Source organism: Ammospiza nelsoni, chromosome 3 (assembly GCF_027579445.1).
Source record: "Ammospiza nelsoni isolate bAmmNel1 chromosome 3, bAmmNel1.pri, whole genome shotgun sequence".
Taxonomy (NCBI): Eukaryota; Metazoa; Chordata; class Aves; order Passeriformes; family Passerellidae; genus Ammospiza; species Ammospiza nelsoni.
The window spans coordinates 23,940,898-23,963,641 of NC_080635.1; the positions used below are offsets into that span (position 1 = coordinate 23,940,898).

The following is a 22,744-nucleotide window of genomic DNA, read 5'->3' on the forward strand; positions in this document are numbered from 1 at the left end:
ATTCTACAAAAACTTAATTACTAATTCCTCAAGCTATTGTCCTTGATGACTTCTTTGCATATATTATCTGGGGAAGAGACATTATTTCTTAATAAATATATAACAAAAAACATTCCCATTAAGCAGCCTTTGTATGGACTATGTTCACATTGTACAAAAGTTGGCAATCACAAAAAGAACACTCTTTTTTCCCCCTCATACCACATGAGGGGACATGGACACATAGAATGCACGATGTCAGACTTCAGACCCTGAGAGGCATTTTTAATAGTGTTTTTCTCTCCCCTCAAACAACATAGAGGATCCTCTATTTGCATCCATGGTAATGCATGTAAAACATACTTATTTGTCTTCCTTCCCCACAATTCCATGGAAACACAGTATTTGTTACTTACATATTCATTTCCTACTGTTATTTTTCTATACCCTGAAGTTCTGCTTATAAATTCTGCTCTTAAGCCAACTGGAGTTAATGACAGGGAATAATGTGGTCATGCTCTCAAGGCAGTTAAAAGTTCATTTTCCTCAATGCACAGGTTACAATGTAATCTCTGTGGGCTTATGAAACAAGAGTATCTGACTCTTTTGGTTTTCAAAATATACACAGAAGAGATGAAACCTTGCTGACAATCCTTCCGCAACAGAAATCTGATTCACAGCATGTTACTTGTCTAAATGTCTCTCTCCAATTTTAAATGTTAATGTTATACCACTAATCTCTTAAAGAACTTTTTTGCACATTACTTTTTCTACTTCTAGATCAATACAACTGAGAGGTTAGGGAAGAAAATGTGAATTCTAGCAGGCAAAGGGGGGGCCTCAATCCTGGTCTCCAGCACTTTTTAGATGACAGCATTCATCTCTCTCAATCCCCACGCTAGGGCTGAACCCTGAAGCTCCCATTCCCTTCTGAGCTTGCTGAGGTGAGGAGAGCAACCAAGCCCCATAGGGGCTCCAGACCAGCTCCCAAGAGGAGAAAACCAAACCTGGGGGCTCCACATCCTTCACTAGTGGCTTCAGCACCACAGACTTCACACATTCCAAACCTAAAATGCTGTTGAAAAAATTTTGAGATCATTCCTGGGAAAGAGAACTTAAACCACCTGATGAACTCAGCCCTGAAAATGGAGGGATGCAAAATAATTAGGAATCTCAAAGTTTACAGCCAGATGTCCTGTACTGTAAAATTAGGAGAACACACAGTTATCAGTATTTTGCTTTAAATTTATAAACTGAGCTTGCAAACATTGAAACATATAGTTTTAAGCATCTCACAAAGATTCAAGTTTAGGAAAGTATCATTATCTATGACAGGTAATTATTTGGGTTTTTGCTTAATAGCTTCCTTGAAGCATGTTCCAATTAAGTATAATGTGCATTTTTATTCATGTACTTAACACTTTACAGCATTACTAAGTCAACTTAAATCACAAACATGAAACTAAATAGTCTAATAATCTTTCCATTATGCAACTTGATCTCAGGGAAAAAAACCCGTTTATTTTGGGTAAAATGGCATGCTTTAAATATTACCAGGACTTCCTAGTTAAAAATTCCAATTTTAGCAAATAAATCCACTCAACATCAGTGGTATTCACATCAAATATGGATTGTTTTGATTATTAAATACTATTAATGTAGTTGAAAATCAGGTTATCTGAAATGATAATATTCCCATTTCTCATCAAAAGCTTCTGCTCTACCCCATTTTTTACTCCCAAGAGAGAAAAACTTCTGGATGCAGAATTCTAAAACCCACATCATTTTCACACAGATCGAACACTGAAAAACTGAGATCAAATTAAAATTCTTTGATTCAGTACATTCAAAGTTCTAAAACCTTAAAAATTCTATACAAAGCTTTAATTTACCATAGACACTACAAAACACTTCCTAAGATACATTATGATAATACAGAAATTTTAATTTAAAAATAATTTAAAATAATCAGTAAAAAAAATTAAAATCTAGTAAGAATACTGTACTGATAAAAAAAAAGGCTTGGTTTCAAATTTAAGATACTATAATTTAGCAGTAATATTAAAATAAAAAATTAGATATACATATTCTTAATAATGACAAATCAACACACAACTTTTCTGAAAGATTCTGAACAGGTTTGAGAGATTTCTGTGTTGTTTTTCCTCTCTCATGAGAATTTGCTGTTAGTACTTTGTGCCTAAATTATTTTTTTTATTAGCAGTTCTGCAGAACAAAACATTAATTTTCCTACTGAAAGAGAAACATTTTAAGTTTTCTGTAACTTCTGTAAGTCTGTACTGAAATAACACCCTTGGCAGATGACAAAAGGTCACCTGGTTGTTCCACAGACATAATGGGCTTGAAATTTGCAGAGCAAACCCAAGCAGCAGTTGGAGAAGGCAGTTGGAAACGAACCTACAATGGAATTTACAGCATTTGCAAAAGTACTGTTTTTACACTGCAGAAGTCTAGCAGCTTTTTATACGGCCATGGGAGGTAAAAGAGGCAAGAGGCCTTTTATTATCCAATTCTGTTTTCTGTGATAAGACAGGTACATAAAGAAACATTCAAGCAGTAGAAGCTGTTAGGTATTTGTGTTAGCAATTTAGGTAAGAACATTTGACACAAAATGCAGACATTTCACCTGCATTCCTGATGAAGCTACGCTAACAGCTCCCACCCAGATCCACTCACACATCCCCCCTCTCTTTACTCCCAGTCAAATATGTAAGAGCATGGAGATGTTACTGCAGGATAGCTTGCAACACCACAGACTTCTTTAAACAACAATGCTCTGTCCAGCTGGATTGAGTCTATGCTCATTGGGGAGATCAATAGCAAATAATTTCATTTTTCTCTTGATTACACCCTTTCAGTCTGGGAAAAGAGAACGATTCAGCAATCAAACAGTAAGTACAATTTATGAGTAGTCAATCTATGGATTATTATTTGATTGCATAAACATATATGCAATTATTTTTCACAATGAACAAACCCATATCATTAACTGTACATTTAGAATGTATTTGTCAGGTAAACTCTTTGTGATTAACAATTGCTAGTGGTGCCCTTTTGATTTGCTGAGGTCGCGTTTAATCTCATGATCAGAGGACCACCAGGTATTTCCAGTCAGAAGGGATCTGCTTCAGTTCTTAGAGCTATGCTACACAAAAAAAAAAGAAAGGGAAAAGATAAACTGGATTCTCCTGGGGCCAGCTGACAGCTGATTAAGCCCAACAGAAAGACAGGAGTTGTGAAAGATTCAGCTGAAGGTCAAATGATATAAACGGCAAACCTGACAAGAGGCTGAAACACTTTGACTAAAAGGATCCCTTGCTAGGGGCACCCTGTGAACAGAAATGCTTATCTGATACCAAATACAGGCTGCTTGAATATACAAAAGAAGTGATTACCTGAAGATCCTCAAGTCTGAAATGAATAATGATAATGAAGAAGATTTATGTTATACTGTAAAGCCCACCAGAGTAATACAAAGAATCATCCAGCAAATAAATCAAAAACTAATTCAAAATTTCCACAACCACATGCATTATGAATTTGCAGACTAGGTGACTTCATCTGTTCTTTCAAAATCTCTGATTAGGACTTCCCTCAATGGAAATAAATTGAAGGAAAATGGTGCACATGCATTTGCTGAAGGGTGCTCAAAATGGCCAACAGAACCAATTCTGTGTTTTGATCCTTCCAAGTTTTCTTGAAAGACACTAACAAATGTGAGAAGATATTTGTGCGTACATATATATGCAAACAAGAAGAGTCAAAATTATAGGAAAACAAAATATTTGGGAAATTCAGCATCTCTAAGGGGAACCAGAAATTTCACTTGGGTTGGCAAGTTAAAAAATGAACCTCCACTGAAAGAGTTGCTTGAGAAAGGTTAAGCAGCAGCTCATAGTCTTCAAAAGTGAAAATGTCATACAAGGGACAACCCTGACAATCTTTACTTTTACGTTCTAAACTTTCACTTCTGGGAAATGTACAGTATGATTATTTTCTTTACTGCTCTTAGAAATCACTGTCCAGGTTGGGAGACCATACTTTTACAACAGAGAATGAAATAATCTCACAGTTACCTCACTTTTTTAGCTTTATGTATTGATAAGGTTTCTCTATTTTATTTTTTTAAAGATGATCAAAACGAGACATAGAATCCTGGACAATATGTTTGCCACTGATGGACTGGCTTTTCTGATTAACTCACAATAATCCTCTTGAGCAATACTCTTAATCTAGAGCAGTCATTCACAGCCTGTCATTTGACTGGAGGCACTTTAGAGGCTGAAAAGCATCATCGTACGTTCAGAATAGTAACACCACACCTGAAATATAGCTTCCATAATTTGCAAATATCAAAAACTACAGGGACCAAACTGAATAAGTAACTTCTTTGAAGCAACTCATTAATTGAAGGCAAAGCATGCCTGTTTTTAAATTGTTATTTTACTCTGCGTGACCAAGTGATGATTTTGACGTCTAGAGGAAATTCTTTACATTGCTGACTTCCAAAAATTCTGCCAGTATCCTGCATTCAGGGTTATGGCAATAGACCTGGCTACCCATGGAGGAACTTGCTTCCCATCTGTATCAGCAAGGGAGTTGAAAGTCAATGTTTGTTACCCCCAGCCACAACACCATGAAGACAATGACTGCTGCTTGCTGGTACTGCCATGTAATGTTACACGAGCAGCCAAACACAGGGAGAATGCTTTGTTTGCCAAGTACTGCCACGTTCTCCTGCAGCCTCACTAACATTATCACCATCCTCCAATCACCTTGTAACTTTCTCAAACTTACAGCAAGAGTCATCTTCCATATTGCATCAAAGGAACAATTCTGATTTTCTGTGTATTACCACCACTAACTCAGATGAATTGAGTAAGTTATTCCTGAGATAAAATGTGCTCAGGGTTGAAATATAATTGCCCCTCACTTTGATGGATATAATTTATACAAGCTGACCAAGAGCATTTATATATTATCACGAGGAAGTCTTCATTTTAGGTAGAATTCCAGTTAAAATACTAAGAACAAAGTATTTTGTCTTTTTGTTTCTTCCCTAGACAAGTGTTAGTAATTTTTCTTTTTAGCAGCCTAAAGTATCATACGGGTATCTAATAAAGCTCTGTTTATAGATAGGAATTTTAGTATTTAGCCTTCCAAATACAATCCTGGATACATCATGCTGTAAGAACACATTAGTAAGGTGACTAATAGTGACTCTTCTGCTTTGTTTGCACAAAACCTGACAGCTTGACTCTAAAATGGACAAGAAGACCCAAAAAGGAAATGCCACTCTGAAAGCCTTTATTTATGCAAAGTTTATGAACTGATAAACATTACAAGGAATACTCAAGACATGCCACACCTAAAGACCAACATGAAATCAAAGGCCTTTATTTCATGTTGGCCTTTAGGTGTGGCCTGTCAGTGCACACTAAATGATTAACCACTCTCCTCATAGTGGAGTGCATGTGTGTGCAAGAGTGAGCATTTTTATACACTGCATACATAATTGCCATCACTAATTAAAATAATTATCCAGACACTCTGGATCTTTATAGTAAAGATGTACAAAATAATATTTTAAACACTTATGACTGCCTTCACCATTGGTTCTTTCTTATGGAGATCACACTGGGAGTTCAAGATGTTAGAAATTGAGAATGCTACAGAAGGAAAGAAAAATAAATTTAATTCTTCCCAGCAAACACCTTGTAATTTGATGATACATAACGAATGATTACTAGATTTTCTTAGCAGCAAGAGGTATGTTTCGGTCACCCAAACAGTACTTCCCAAATCAATCACAAAATAAAAACCACGACTGATTGATTGTTGTTATTCTACACCAAAAAGCAACCTATGGGATGGTGGATTACCATGTTACTTTGATCTTTTCCAAACAGATTTCACTCAATAAACTGCTTATATGTTTTTATAATCACATCGTACTAGAGGTTGTTTTTCACTGTCGGGAAAATTTCTCTGGGTGAGAATGAAGAGTAACTAAAAACAGGTCCACAGGGATTTCCTGAAGAGGAATAAACAGCTTTTCTGAACTCCAAGATGGGTGAAGAAAAATTGTCTTCTGCTGTACTAAAGGGAAAATTTCTCTGAAAGCATTGACAAATATCTTCCTACACAAACTATACTCTGACAAAACCATAATTTTGTCACCGCTGAATTACACCCCTGAATATTAAACATTTGATGCAATGGACCATTTCTATCAAATCTGAAAGGGACACTGTCTCAGATAACAGTGACAACTGCATTCTGCCCAACTCATTGGTTTCACTGCTTCCTCCTCATTTGCCCTGAACTTGGGAGAAAATGTGTGATAAATAAGGAGGCTGATGAGGATTTCCCTGTTACGTGGGAGAACTGCAGCAGCACAGGGCTGTTAAAGACAAATGGCAACGGGACTGGGGATAATAGCTGCTAATGCAAGGCATTATACACAATGTGGGAAGGAGAGAAACGGGGTGAAATCTTGAGTGAAAATGATATTTTTGAATATATTTGTAAATTTGAAGCCATGAAACCATTTAAGGAACATACTAGTATCATGTCTTCACCATGACATTCATTTGTTAACACTTTAACAATAACCAGAGACTTGCAGGCCCCACTCATGTCAAACTGTCACTATGTTTGAAAGGCACTGGACTTGCTGATCTACTTTTAGCCAGATTCCTTATGCACAGCTTTAAGGTATCACTGAAAAAATACTGAACTTCACAGGATACAAACTGTTCTTATACAATCAGAAGGCATATGATTAGCTAATAAAATACATTAATATAATATCAGGCACAGACAGAAGGAAATAAAATACATTTCTGCAGAAGAGATTAACATAGATATTCCAATGGATTAGGAAGTTTCAGTGACAGAAGGTATATTTAATATATAAAATCCATATAATGAGAAGCAGTTGAAAAAATAGGACACCTGTCATGTGTCCAAGAAATATTTTCATAAAAAAGCTGTCACATATAAACACTTCTCAGCAACAAAACCCTCTGCAACTGAACAAGGCAAATTTAATTCTGAATGTAGAATGTGCCTCAGCATGGATCTTATAATTACTAATATCCTTGAGCAACTGGATATCTCCAAATTCAAACAGCACTTACCTTTTCCTGTTAAATAACTCCTTCCTGACATTTATGATTAATTGTACATAAAGGCTGTTGGTTTATCCTAGCAAAAGGACAGTTAAAAAGGAATACAATCAATGTCTATAAATATACCCAGAGGCAAACACCTGAGAAGGATAGGAACTAATTAAGCTCAAGGCCAATGCTGGCAGAAGAACAAATGGTAATAACTTGGCCATGAAGAAATTCAGGTTGCAAACAAAACAACCTAATGTTTTCAGATGAAAATTCACAATTTTGTGATCAAGATGACCTGGCTCTTTTCAGTAACCAGGGCTTGAGCTCAAGAGCCCAAGGATGCCTCTTACTTCCAGTCATACATCCTAAAAACAAAATGAATTTTAACACTCTTGCAAAACAAATAGATGTTAAATTCTGCAATAAATCTGCTTACTGAAAAAATATTATAATGGCTATAAATTATAAGACAAAAATACCTATAAACTCAGAAGTTAATCAATTCCCAAAGGTGTAAAACCTGATTTGCGTAGCTCCAGAAGACTATGGCTCCTCATTCAAGCTGTCATAACTCTGAAGGATCCTTTCCAGCAACAGGTAGAGCTGCTTAAATCCTGTTACAACAACGAACTCTGAAAAATCCCTTCACTTTCTACCAATATTCCTTACTCTTGCTCCAGCCCCCAAACACTGAGGGGCAAAAAATGCTGACACACCAGGCCTTATCATACCAGAACATAAGGAATAAGCTATCATTTTTCATGCCTTATGGAACTTGTTTCTATTCTGCCTATCACAAAATTTCAAGAAAATAATACTGAAGAATAACCAGTGTGCATGTGGGATACACCAATCAATCACATGCACGGCCCATTCACTGCCCTTTTCCACTTATTTTAGCAAATTTTATACACAAACCTATGCAAAACACGCAAATTAAGCAAGTACCTTTAGAATATTCAGTGTTTTGGGTCATGGGGTGCTTTTTTCCAAGCTGTGAAATTAGCAAACTTTTCACTAAGAAAGTTTGTTCTAGAGAGGTGAACCACTTCATCCTTAGATTAGATTGATTTGTGCTTCTTAAGGAACCATGCGGAATCTGCTCTATTGTCACTTGATCCTCCACCAGATCCATGATTTAACTTCAGCTTTTACTAATAAATATATTTTCAGTCATTAAACACAACAGCCTTTTATTTTGAGTCTTTGGCAATACTCATGTTCACCAGAAATGCCATTTCAATCAATCCCAACTTTTTTTTCAAAATGCAGAACAAATTAATTGCTTTGCTTCACCTAAAAAATATTTTCCTTTCTTTCCCTTTTTCCCCTCTTATTCTTTTATGGATTGTTAAAAAAACCCCAAACCACAAAATACATACAATGACCAAATATGGATCGTCCTTGATAATCATAATTTTTTTCTCCCCAAAATATATCTGTAATATATCACACATGCAACTCTTAAGCAAGGAACACCAAAGCACTCCTAGTCCAGGATGCCCAGACCACAACATGACATTCTTCTTCTGAACAAAAGCATAGTTAAATTCTTAAAAAAGAAGATGGTGATCACTGCCAATTTACTGATCTTCTGTGTTTATTGATAATGATACCTATGTTCATCCTTAATTATTGTTGCTTTGCTTTATTAGAAATATTATTTGGGGGACAAATAATTTTGTTCATCAGATAGGTAGGGTTTTGTTTTTTTTCAGAAAAAATCCTTTTCTATTTCAACTACTTTTCACTTCAGACTGAACCAGAAATCAATTCTTTACAAGGTTCTAAAGTGAAGTTATTAAAAATTGCTTTATACACTCAAAATTCTTCTTTCCTATCTTTCTTTCTTTCAAGGAGAATACCTATTTTCAACCAAGACTTAATAGCAACAGATGGAGGACATTTGCTAGTATAGCTTCTTTTTTTTCCACTCTGGTGTGTTTTTCTTCTTAAATTGAAGTGCTGCAAGTGATAAATATAATATTATTACATACATATACATATCTATATGCAAGGAAACATATATTCACTGCTATATCATTATTTATGTACTGGAAATTTCTAAGTAATTAAAAGGAAAAACAGGGCCAGCTTTTGCAGGTGGAAAGTGAATGTACTTACAGAAGCTCTAAGGAAATTTTCATTGTGCTAATGCAGCGCTATGATTGTTCAAAAAACTGAGTGGATGTGATGACTCTATAAATACACGCACTATTCTTATTCAGAATTCAGGACACTGTATCTCACTGCATTCTTATTCTGCCTCATTTAATACTTACAGGCATACTGTAAGAGGGTTCCAGTATCACTGGCACTGACATCTTCCCTTGAAGATTCAATTTTGTCAAGTAAAAAATCTTTTCTCCCACAATCCTCTCCTTTTTCATGCGCCGTACGCTGTACAGTCGAAAGCGAACCGCATAATTCCCAATCATCTCCGACTCGACGTGATTAAATTTGAATGTCTCTGTGAAGACAGGGCACGGTCCCCGCTGGATGCTGGTTTTTGCTCTCTGCTTCTTTATAGGGAGAAGAACTAGGTGTACTTGCCACGAGCTTCCACCTGTCCTGCTGTATGTTGGAATGTCTGTGACAGCTGTCACTGTCACCAAAAGCTTCTGTTCCTGTGAGTCATAGTCAAAAGTCACATCCAGTGTGCCATATTTAGCTACTGGCTCAGGATCAAAAGGTTTAGGAAGCTGTGAAGATGATCCTCGAGCTGACATATCCTGAGGAAGAAGAGAAAAAAAGCCATTTATTTATTTATTTATTGTATTCTATTATTAAATCTGGCATGGAAATTATGGTATACTCCAGACAATATGAAGCCACTATGATCTTTTTGTTCATTTCCTAAACAAGGTTATTAAGCACTGAAAGCCCAAGGAGGTGGCTGGCTGGCAGTCAAGATGAAATCAAGACTTTACCTGGCCAATACCACCAAAAGCCAGGAGCAAATCAGTCTGAACTGATTGAGTTAAGCTGTAATGACCTCTCCTTCTGTGCCTCACATGTTAAAAAGTATATACATTGGTTACAAGATAAAATCACCTTATTTCACCTACTTCACACATACATTTTAAAGTTCACCTATTACACTGCTTGAAGAGACAGCGAATGATTGAGAGCACAGTGAGATGCCAGCAAAGAACACAGGAATAACAAACCTTACACACACAGCTCCTGTTGCAGTCCGTAAGAGTTATATGAATATGCCAAAAATTATCACAGAAACATAAAATCACAGAAAATTTTGAGTTGGAAGGGACCTTAAGTATCTTTTAGTTCCAACCCCTCTGCTATGGCCAAGAATGTCACTCTCAAGGCTTCATTCATGTAATTTTACCAGAACTGTAGAAGATGTATCTGGTTTGAATTCATTTTCTGAGCTCTCTGTAAACCATCTTCAATCCCAAAATTGTATTTTAAACTTAAAATTCAGATGGTTTATTGTCACTTCAAATTTTGAATAAAATACTGATCCCCTATAAAATTACAACAGCCAGTTTGATAGAGATACTGAAACAGAAAATATTTAGAAGTACAGGTCAACCCACTGCTCATACAATAAATTATTCTGAGGATGTAAAACAATGGTATTTCAAGTGTGTCTTCACATTATCAAAGATAAGCTTGTTTACATGAACAAATAGATGCCAAGACAAAGCCTTCTGGGCTAAGAAATGTTCTTATTTTAATCTGGCTGCCAGATAGCTGTGGGAATACATTCCTGTAAAGGCTTCACTCCTGAAGCTTCGAGTAGCTATAAAAAAACATTGGCAGGATTCTCAGTTCTTATTGAATATGCTTACATTAACGTCTGGAGTGACACAAGATGGGAAGGGCTTGCAGCTGGGCCTTCCAGACCTTGCACCAACATCATCAACTACCAACAGGGCTGCTTAGACAGAAACATCAGGGCTGCGCTCTAACACGTACTCCAAAACTTCTGGTAGTAACAAAAGACAAATTTGTAGCAAAAGAGCTTCTTCTGCACATGGCATCACTAATTAGACTTCACCCATAGATGTTAGTGCAGTAACTGGTTGCTAAAGGCATTTCAATGAAATACACGTCAAAAAAGTTGATTTCTTCATATAAAAAATTACATATATATGATTACAATCTATAGCACAAAAATAGGAACATTAAGTGGCCCAAATCACAAGAACAGCATCAAAAAAAAACCTTTGCAATTTTTTTTTTTCATAAAACTTATTTTACATTATGGGGTGTTCAGTTTGAAAAAGTGCTGGGATTCATAAAATTAGAGGGTTTTTAGAAAAGTGGTTAAAAAGGGCATTAAGAGAAGTTTATTTATGTTGTCTGAAAAACCACGTGGAAGAATTTTGACTACAGTCTTTACAGTGTGATGAAATTTTCTGACTGGTTTAAAATGGTTTAAAAAATAATTCACTCTTACTGGGAGCTGGTTTGAAAGCTAAGATGCCACAAAGGTAACTACAGCAATCTGAAATCCCAGTGTCCTATTTTCCAACAAACTACTTTTTTTTTTAAATTAAATGATCAGGAGTATTAGTGCCTGTATAACTGTGCATTGATCTTTAGATTAAAGAAGTGTTTCACCGCGCTCAGCTATTTCCATTTACCTCTGGACTAAGAACCGCTGTGCTGTCACTGGGAACATCCTCTTCGTACCCTTTGTTATGAAAGCTTTCTATTTCGTGTCCCGTGCTTCCCTCACTTGGGCACTTATATGAACACCTTGGGCTGTTGCTGCACTGGGAATATTCACATTTGCTGTCTCCAACTTCAGAAGGCGTACAGGAAAGATGAGGGGAGCCACTGTCATCCTGGTATGGAGGTGGCTGCAGTTCATCCAGCGGAGGTGTTCTTCTCATCCTCTGAATGCAGTTTGCTGAGAATAAGTGAAAATGCTTTGCTTACTTTCTGATTGTTCACTGTTCAAACAGTTCTGTGGAAAATGTAAATCTAAATGCCTGGACAGAGAATTTAAAAATCTATGTATGGTTTTATTTTTTTAACTTTACATTTCAAATCAGATGAACAATACTACTGAAAAAAAAAATGTTCAAAACTGAAATGAATGATCTCTCAGATGAAAGAAATTTAGATAAAAGCAAAGTTTTAAGTGTATAGTCAGAATAGATTGTGCAAACCACATGGAAATAAATATAGCACGGATATGACATGACAAAAATTCAAGGCTTGAATTTCAGGGATGCTTACCTTGCAAAAACCTTTGGATATCTTAATTCAGATTCCATGCAGATGGAATGTAGGCCAATTATGGAAACAAAGTGCACTCCCTAAAGCCATGATATCAAGCTGATTACCTCCCATGCAGTTGCCCACCAGGGAGATACTAAGTTAAAGTCTGAAGACAAGTAAGGTACTAAAAAAGACAACCTTTCACACAAATGAACTCTGCTCACCAGTGAATTTAAAATGTGAAGCAGTGTCTCAGATTCCTTATTACTTGTTAAGGACAACTAAAGGGTACATATCCAGTGTCTGGAAGTTACACACTACCTCTAGTCACTAAAGACAGTGGAAAAAGGATCAAGAGCAATCTTGTGCTTGGGATGAATACTTGATGCTGACCATCTTTGCTTTTCACACTAGATAGATAGATAGATAGATACAAATGTGGTTATACATCTCAGAAATTAAACCCGATGCATGGCTACAGACACTGAAAGTTAATTTAAAAAAATTACATTTCAATTTTTTATCTCATATTTTACTATGCAGCATTACACAGTTGAATAGAATAGGGAAAAGACAGCAAGGTGTGCAGCAGCTGAAATGAAAGGAATATCAAGGACAGGTAAAGAACTGTCTCAGATTTTGTTTATATTTTCTGTAGAGGTTTCTATGAAGATTTCAATGCCCCTGACATAAAGAATTACCTTATACATAAAAATTTCAAAGCAAAAATGCTTTCTGGTGTCAAACATACCATTTCACACACAGAAAAACCTACCAAACAAGCAAGTTAAAGAAAGTATTAACTGGGGAATGCAGGGCTCTTCTCTATTTCAACAGCTCCTAAAAGAACCATAGCAAAAAAGTAATTAAAACACTCCCACAAGATGAAACCACTGTCAGGAACCCTCTCATCTCTGATAAACCCATCAGAGCCAGCCTGCCATTCAGAATGATTCCAAAATACTGTTCCAGCACTCCTGCAAAAGGTTTTCTGCTGTTAGTGAGCCAGTGCTACTAGCTCTTGAAATTCCAGTCCCTCAGGGCTAGAAAACAAAACAGACAGCAGGGAATTCTATACTTGAATTGTAGTCATCTGTCTAGCAGAAAAACATGAAACCTCACCTATGAATATTAGGCAACTCATGCCCATGAAACTAGATAGACATAGAATCTAAACTGATATTGTAATCATAATAAAATAAAGATGTGCATCATTTGACTGCCTATACCATGAAAACTGGACTTCTTTGTCATAATCTATATCATTAAATATTCTAGAAAATTCAGAAAAATAGCATTTCTTCTCATTGTTGCCAAAAGGCAACAAACAGCATTAAATGAGATGGTAACAATCTGGCAGCCCTGAGTTTCTTTCTGTTCACTTGTCATCAAGTCTGATAAGAATTTTTAACACACAGCTTTTCCATAATCTAATGAAATGAAAATGTGTCCAGGTAGTTATCAACACCATTATTGTCTTACATGAGTAAATAAATGACTGTGTGACTCACTTTTTTCACTTTGATGAACTCCATTATAAGTCCCTATGGGAAAACTGTACAGGCTGTGTGACAGAAAAGCTGCTTTTAATGCAGGCATGGGAGAAGTGAAAACAAAATTCTTATTAACCAACTATGACTCAAAAATCTCAGAAAAAGCTAAAACACTGGGGCAGGTTTTAACTACATATTTTTCAAATTTCAGTTTAACAAACTGAAATAGCATGTAAATTCTTAAAACAAGTATCTGGGATCAAAAATCTAGAGACACCTCTGTCTAGATTATAAACTGGTTTTGAAAAACAGCCTTCTGTAAAAAAAAAGATATGAAGGTTTTCAAATTAATTCTCAAGGTGAAACTGTGTCATTTTAATTTCCCCCTCCCCACAGTAAATGATGCAATAAAATGAAATTTTTTTGCTACGGTTCTTTGAAAACCATGAAGATTTGAATTCCATCGAGACATTCTAATGACTGATTATATCAAAGACAAGTGATATCACAGACAGTAGTGAATACAGCAACACTAAATATCTGATCCTGGGTATTTTCCTTAAAAATTACTTAGAAGTAGTGACAACCTGTCTAAAACATTTTGCATATGTATCAAAGTTTAAAGTACAAAACTACTGCTAGGGTTTGCTGGCTTATCACGAATTGTATTGGAGAACATTTGGAGCTGAAAGGCAAGATGATCTGAAATGTGTGCATATTTACACGTGAAACCCCTGTGTGTTATATACTTCATACCTTTTATTTAAGATGCAAGTTTTGGACACAGCTATGTATACTTCTGTACTGTGACAAAGCCAAGGAATACCTCCCAAAGACCACTGAATGTGACTAATAACAGCTGCTAAAGAGTTACAAGCAAATGGGTACACTGAAAATCTAAAATTAATCATTGCATTGCTTCTATGCAATTTTCAAATCACATAGAAAACACCTTTTGTAAATTCATTTGTAAATTAAATAATCATATTAAATAACCACATCGCCTTGGACTAGATAGGGTAAAAAACAAGCCAGCATATGTCCCAAAATTGGAAGTAAGATACAATCACGGAGAAATCAAATCAGGTTTAGTCTGAGCTTCCTACCAGCCAGAAAATGGCATAACAGAGAAAAGACAAATAGAAAGAAAGAAGAATAGAAAGACAGAACCTTACATTCAGTTCTCCACCCAAAGTAGGTGAAAATACTTGGTATTCTCATGATATGACTGAAACTAAATTTGTTTAGTAATGAGTATTTGGTAAACTCTAAATTGAGAGTACAGTGTATTAGTGTCAATAGGAAGATTTGAATAAACACTTTTTAAAGGGGTAACTGCTTTAATAAAAGTTTTCATCCTCCCTCAGTCAGCTGGGAAAATAGTCACTTCATGGTGATAGTAAGGACCTTGCTTAACAGCTGAAGAAACCAGAAATAAACAAAATACCTGACAAACCTGAGCAATTAGCATTTTGCTGGTAGACTCAGAGATTACAGCATGTAAACTGTCATCAGCACATTTAAGTCAGAAGTAAATAAATATCTTCTTTTTAGTATTGCTTGTTAAGCAGTGAAGGGTCATCTGTTTTCCTAAGGCCCTGTAGGACCGGTTGCAAGGTAAAGGGGCCGATACATACCTTGCCATCAACCTCAAAAGACTTGCAAGTTAAATCTGACACAGCAACCTAGGCCAAACTGAGCATTCCTGGAACATACAATTGGTAACTATGAGAAAATTCAGAAAATTTTCAGTCATTTTGCTGGGAGGGAATCAAAGTTTAAAGATGCAGGAGTTTATCATAAGAAATGCTTTAGGTTTTCAGTTACTACTTGAAATTGCTTCTTCCAAAGCTGCTCATTTCTCCTCTCTGTTCTGGTCTCTCATGGACCATGCCAGGCTGCACATCCCACTGTGCAGCTGGTGATGTCCTTTTCCCATGTTTACAGCATTAATACTTTCCTATTGTAGTTATGTTTCCCAAAGGTTCACAGCAGCAGCACCAACCCAGTCCCCCTTAGCCCGTATTTCCTGAGTAATTCCAAGAACACCCATCTCTTAACATGGAAAAAGAAACTACCCTTGTGCCTTTAATTCCCCTGTCTCATAAGCCATAATTAACTACACTTCTGCAGCTTCGAGTTCCTCATGTACAGTACTTCTTTAAAAATTCACATTGTTGTGGGAGGCAACAGTATCACAACACCCCTATTGGAATGTGGCTTCCAGTTCCTTTAAAATAAATAATCACTTCATATATCAGTAATTTTTGCAAGTCATATTTTGTAATTGTCAGAATATCTTCATACTCCAATGGTACCTTTCCTTCCTCTAATATATCTCTGCTCATACTCTGCTACATAATTATTTATTTTTTAAATCAAACGTAAATTTCAAGTTTTCAAGCCTTCAAGGGGTTCTATGTAAATGCTAAGACAATTTAAATAAAACATAAAATGAAATACATGTTTAAAAATTAAACAAACCTTTCTTATTCTGAATGATTAAATACCCTTAGAGATTTCTGATAGGCAGCACAGACAGTCCAAATGGAATTTTCATGTTTGAACTTTTCTACCATCCAAAAATATTATGTTGACTGAATTACCCCACATTACAGGGAGTATAAATATAAACATTAAATATTGAATGAAACCTCAGGCCTCTCCTTCCTTTAAAATTAAAAGCTTACATGCATTTTTGTGAGGACAAAACCCAAATTATTTCACAGAATAACATATTACCTTGGCATTATTCTATTTCTTTTCCAAAAGAGTTGTGGCATGAGTCATGCTTAATGAAAAAAGGGGAATATAGGAGGGGTATGAGGTTATTGTGGACAACAGAAAAAAAAATTATTTCTTTTTGCATTTGCTTTTCTCTTGCATTTGCCACATTTTAAACTTCTATTCACAGCTGAACTATCTTCTACATTAGACAATTCACTGTAAACAAGAAAAAGTATAGTATCTGTGCAACTGGGTTTTTCTTCTCCATTAATAGATAACTCTGCTTCCTAAACTTTAAAAATTCCATACAATAAGAACTTACTCCCAGATCTGTGGAAATCAAAACAGCATTGCTGTCATTTACACCTGATGTCACATGAAGCTTTTAGCACTGCATTTTCCTCATTCTCTCAAGCTAATGCTACTGGTCATTCATGTAATATAAATGTTCTCTTTTGCTTTTTAAATAACGAAAATCAAAATTATAGAATTATCTTTATGTCCAGTCCTTCAAACTTCAATTTTCTTCCACAGGAAAGGTCTAAGACCAACTGAAACACACATAGTATTTTTTTTTACTGTGTCTGTTTACATCTTGAGCTTGGAGAATTACAGCAGTGTTTTGTTTTCCTAAAAAAGAAATTTACTCTTTGCTCTCTGTACTTACTAAAGCACTTCTTATTTGTAAGAATTTATGGTCTGTTTTATGGAGCAATACAGAAAAGCCTAGCACTAGTGAAAAAAAGTCTCTTTCCAAAATTAGTGCCATTTATAACATTTTAAGTACAAATACATTATTAAAAGCATTATCATGAACTAGCTGTCAAAGACATTCTTTTGTTTCCTTCCCAAATATTTTGGTTGTCTTTCAATGAAAATTATACATTGCCATCTATTGAATTAATTTGTTTTCAATTGAAGTATCATTCTCTGGTTCCTTATAGAGCATTGATATTAATTGGAATAGGAAGGATTTCTGCTACCTGGTTCTATATTTCTACTTTTCAGTTGTCCAGAATACATCTAAATAATACTTAAATCTAATGGTTCAATATTTTTAATCTTTTATTGACATGAATATCAATATATCAAGCTCCAGAATACTTTTTTTTTTTTTTTTTAATCTCTTGTTTTCTGAGACCCATTCAGCTCTAAAGCTTTTTGAAAGCTGTGATCTTTAAGAAGTGAAATTGTTTGCCTCCCCTTCCATAATTTTATTTCCTCAGATAAAGCATATGCCCATTCAGGTAGAAAAATGTATTTTCCTTTCCATTTAGATGCTGGTTACACTTTTACTATTTTTATAAGCAGCCAAATTTCCTTTACAATACTTTTCAGATCACTATGTTGACTAACTTAGTAAATGAACAGGTATTCTTATGCAGCTCTGCTCTCGAAGTTATCAAAATTGTTAGAAAAATATCACTTCCAAAAAGGTAATAAGTTAAATGAATCCACAGAATCTTCCTTTTATTTATTCTTCCCTCTTTTAAAATATGCTAGAAGTCCTGCTTGCTGAGGGTGATTGACAACCAGCCTTGAAATCTTAGGAGTATCTTGATGACAACGAAATGCCTTTTATCATCTCTGTGAAAATTCTCCCAAATTCGTCTCTCTCACCAGCATTTATGGATGCTTTAGGGAAATTCAGAGCTTAACAGCTAAAAGCTTTGAAAACTCCCCCCACTATAAAGCATCCCAGGCCTATGAGAACCCCAATTTCTCACCAGTATGTGCACAGCAGCACCTCCCTCATACCTCCAAACAGTAGCAGCAGGATATGGGCATAGGAAGTATTTTCCTGTCATTGCTATACTTCTTTTGAGTACAGTTATCACCTTAAATTAAAGCTCAAATTCCAGTCCAGTTTAATTCTACTACAGCTGTGGTATTAAGCACAGGAGCTGACCAGCAATGAAGTACTGAAAAGGTGAAAAAGATCCCACAGAGGTCTAAAATCAATTCCCAGTGAAGTATTGTAACACACAGCTAATATTCCTGTAATGTTCCTGCTCTCACTCTATTCAGTCTCAAATGAGGAAACAAAGCATGATTAGAAAGCAAGATTAACGTGTTGTGTGGATAATTTTCTCAAGCATTTTAATGTTTTTGCATCTTATTTCAGGCACATTTGGTTTTATATTTGACAAAAACAAAAAAAAATACAAAGTTTTCAAAGTGACACAAAACTCCCCTTTCAAGAACTTAATTTACTGATATACACAAGATGTGTTCAGCAGTATATACAATACTTACAGTATTTAACTATCAGAATTCCATCACTCTTTTTTCCATACTTTTATTATAGGTAAAATAAAACTGCTCTCTTATTGAGAACTCCTTCTGCAACTTAAAATGCAGTAACTTCATGGTTTCTTAAAAATACCTCTACCCTGGTAGCTGCATTTTGCAATTTTAACAAAAGGGCGTAAAATTCCTTACCACTTAAGCTTTCTAATAAATAGAAACAGGTGAAAATGAACAATAAAAGGTACTTTGCATCAAGAATTGCTTACAGAATAGGAACACAATGCTTGATTCCTTTGCCTTGTTTTCACAGCATTTTTGACTGCAAAGGATTCTCTCTTGGAGTGGGTTTCTAACAAAGCAGCACTACAAGGATTATGCATAAAACCTTTCAGTAAGATTTAAATTTTCTGCCTATCTACTTCAGCTAGCTATATGATCACAATTTGGCTATCTCACAGCTGGTAACACAGATATAAGTGAAATATATATTATGGTGGATTATGGTAGTGTTATAATAGTAGAAGTTAACAGGTTTGGCATTTTATGGATGGAGAACTGAAGTACAGGGTGAAAACAAGACAATAAAGATTGCTGCGAATCTAGCTCAGAAGTGCCCCTCATCACAGAAAGCTTTCAGAGAACTGTGGAACAGAAAAACAGAAACCAAGTATTTTACAACTAGTACTCTAGCCACTTCTTCTGTTGGTTTTTGAGGGTTTGGTTTTGTTTGTTTGTTTTAATTTTTATTTTTTATACTTCAGTTTTTAAAATTAATTATCTAAAATACACTTGAAATTAATACCACCACCAAAATGAAAAATTCCCATAAATATAACACCATCAACATAAAAGCCTCTCATATATATACACCCCCACAGAATTTTCCAATATCATCAGCTTTGCAGTGGAAGAGAAGGAACAGAAAATAAAAAATAAATCATGCAGGTGGGAAAAAAGGTACAGGGAATAAGGGGAAAAAAGGCAAAAGGAGAAAGTAGTGCAATGATTCAGGGAAAAAAGAGTGCTTTGTTGTCAAATAAGCAAAGAAAAGAAATAAAGAGAGAAAAGTTTAGTAGATCTGCATAGAAAATGAGAATGTGCAAAGAGAGAAATAAAGAACAAACAAGATGCAAGCAGGAATGAAAATTTACAAACAGGTAAAATAACAAAGCAAAAATGACAGAGGAAGAAAGGTGGAGGAATGGGAAAATAAAACAACATATGACATGCAAAAAAGTAGTTCAGATCTGAGAAAAAAGCAATGTCAACAGAGCAAAGAGATAAAAGAGAAAACAGTGATGTCTGATGAGTGGAAATATCCATATTTGTAGGTGAAAATCTGCACAACCTTGAGAACATAGCTAGTTACATTCCAGGAGAGACAAGACACTTCCCACAATTAGCATTTATTTCTGCATTTATATTTTATATTTATTGTTATTCTTCCTTTAGGTGGAAAGACAGTGGTAATTATTTATTCAGATCCCAGAATTGCAAAGGACCTGAATTGCTCTTATCTCTTCAGGCACTTTCCTTGACACACTGGCTCAGTGACTTGCTCTAGCAAAATGGACTGCCTTCCCTGCAGTATATTAAAGTATTTCTGGTAAAAACATTCTAGAAAAATCAGATTTTGTTTTGTTTTGAAACAGTTCTCATAACTTTACTAAATAAAAAAGTAGCTAGAACCCAGAAAAAAAAATCTACTATGATCTCAATTTGCAGGAGCACCTAACAGGTCAACAATAGAAGAAAATTGTCTGTGTAGGGTCAAGAACTCCTCTTAAACCTTTCAGACATTAGCATCTGTAGAAAGTTCGCTTAGGAATGGTTCTGGTATCATTTACAGAGCCAACTCTACAGAAAAAGAAAGGCAAAATAGACACTGAGAAATCACAGGAAATGGATATGCTTCGAAACCAACGTATCTTTCCTTCACACACCCAGTAAGAGGGCTAAGAATTCACAGAAAAGGCACAGATTAACCAGCAGGGAGCACGTCAGTCTGTTCTGCTCACTCCAGCAAGGCCTCAAACAAGTTTCTCCAGGCATAAAGAAACACAATTATTCAAAACTAAATTTCTTGCACTTCTTTGCGGCGCTTCTGAGACCTCCTACTGTCACAGACGAGCTGCTTTACTAGGCTTACATGCAATGTATGAGGTAGGTGTTGCTATGTTTCCACAGTTGTCATATATCTCACAAAATAGGTAACTTTCTGCATTTTGACAAGACCAAATGAATATGAGTCTGGCTGGTAAAGATATTTTCATTCAGCCACAGCAGCAGCCATAAGAGCTAAGCAAGAGCTTATGAGGATGAGAAAGCAGTGGCCCAGCTGCATAAGGGCTCCTGAGAGCTACAGCACGATGCTTCAGCCCACAGCAAACAGCAGGAGAGGAGCTGCTCTCCCATGTCATCCACCCAAACAAACAGCACCGAACAATCGAGGAACAGTCACTCTCAACACACTGAACTTCCCAAACAGTATCTGGAAAATGGTGTTGTCATGGTCTCATACTCACAATAACAAACATACTGGCCATTGGCACAGAGTGAAAATATGCCTATCCATGAAATTTTTTTTCTCACAGACCTTTCTTACACTAGGAAAAAATTTATATATCTAATTTGAAATTACAGTTTGATGCTGCTTGCTGAATAAGAAACTTAAAGGTGGTGCAGAGCAGTTAATTAGTAATCAAAGTCTGACAGCTACAGCTGCAAAATGTTTGTATGATAATTTCAAAATTGAAAATTATTTATTTCACTCTACATGAAATTAGTGTACGCTCATTAGAAAGTCAGTGATTATCCTGAAAAGTACTGCAGGAACATTTTGGTAGCTGTGCTACAGCAGCAGAAATACACAACACATGACTCCAGGCCAATTACCATCACATCCTTGCTCATAATTTGGTGTCAGTCAAGTTTTTAGGTCTTAGTCTTACAGTTGAAAACATATTCAGCAGAATGATGTTTAACATGGTTCAAAATCAGAACGTTGCTGCATCCTGCATTAAATACATATGACCTACCAGTGTAGCACTTCCATTGTTAGAAACAAGCAGACAAACAAAATCACCAACCAGCCAAAAAAAACCACAAAAAATCCCCGAAATCCACTACTACTGACACACAAAAAAAAAAACCCAAACCTAATTGCAAATAAACAAATAATACAAGAAGCAAAAGAGATCCAGAATATTTTGCTAACTGGTGGCATTCTACTATAGTATCATTGAAAATTTTATTTCAACAAAATGGAAACATCAACACATATACTTTATGTTAAAAACATCTTAAAATAGTTTACACACACATATATGTAAACACACATATATACACACATACACACACAGCCCCATGGCCATGTACCAGTAACCATTTAAGGTTGATGTAATATTAAATATAATTGAGATTACAGTGAGGAAGTAATGTGCATTACCAAATGCTGATGTTAGACAGCAAATATTGACCTTTGAAATTTAACAAGTGAAAAGAGCCTTAATTTGCTTGTTATTCCAACTTTCTTTAACAATAAGTATGATAGCTTAGATAGCAAAAAGAAAAAAAAAACCCAAACCACAACCCCACAGCATTTGCCATCACTTTGCATTAACATTTTGACCAGTCAACAATTCAGCAGTGATGAAATGTGCAGTTTGATTCAAAGTAAGACAAGGCTATTTAAATAACTCAAAATAAGAAATGGTTATTGAAACATTAGAATTTTGATAAGCGATCACAGCTGCACTAGAATTAGTTTCTATAGCAACAGAGGAAATAATGTGGAGAATTGCACTGCAATACAAGATGGATTCCTTACAAACACTGATATTCAAATAGAAAACTTCAAAATTATTCACTGTGTTAAAATATTTTTATTAAAATAGATTTTCAAATATCCTATATCTTGTACTTCATATATTGCACTATTTTTGTTCTCTGGTA

At 35.5% G+C, this 22,744-nt stretch overlaps 1 protein-coding gene across 2 annotated transcripts in view; it reads right to left on the bottom strand.

Annotated features, from left to right (window-relative positions):
* Window positions 1–22,744, bottom strand: part of SYT14 (synaptotagmin 14) — a 53,390-nt gene that overhangs the window by 9,350 nt on the left and 21,296 nt on the right. For both annotated transcript variants that reach the window (XM_059468721.1, XM_059468720.1), the window contains exons 3-4: window positions 11,738–12,006; window positions 9,407–9,856 (exon numbers count right to left, since the gene is read on the bottom strand). In XM_059468721.1, the coding sequence (XP_059324704.1) occupies window positions 9,407–9,856; window positions 11,738–12,006 (719 nt within the window). The remainder of the gene's footprint in view (window positions 1–9,406; window positions 9,857–11,737; window positions 12,007–22,744) is intronic.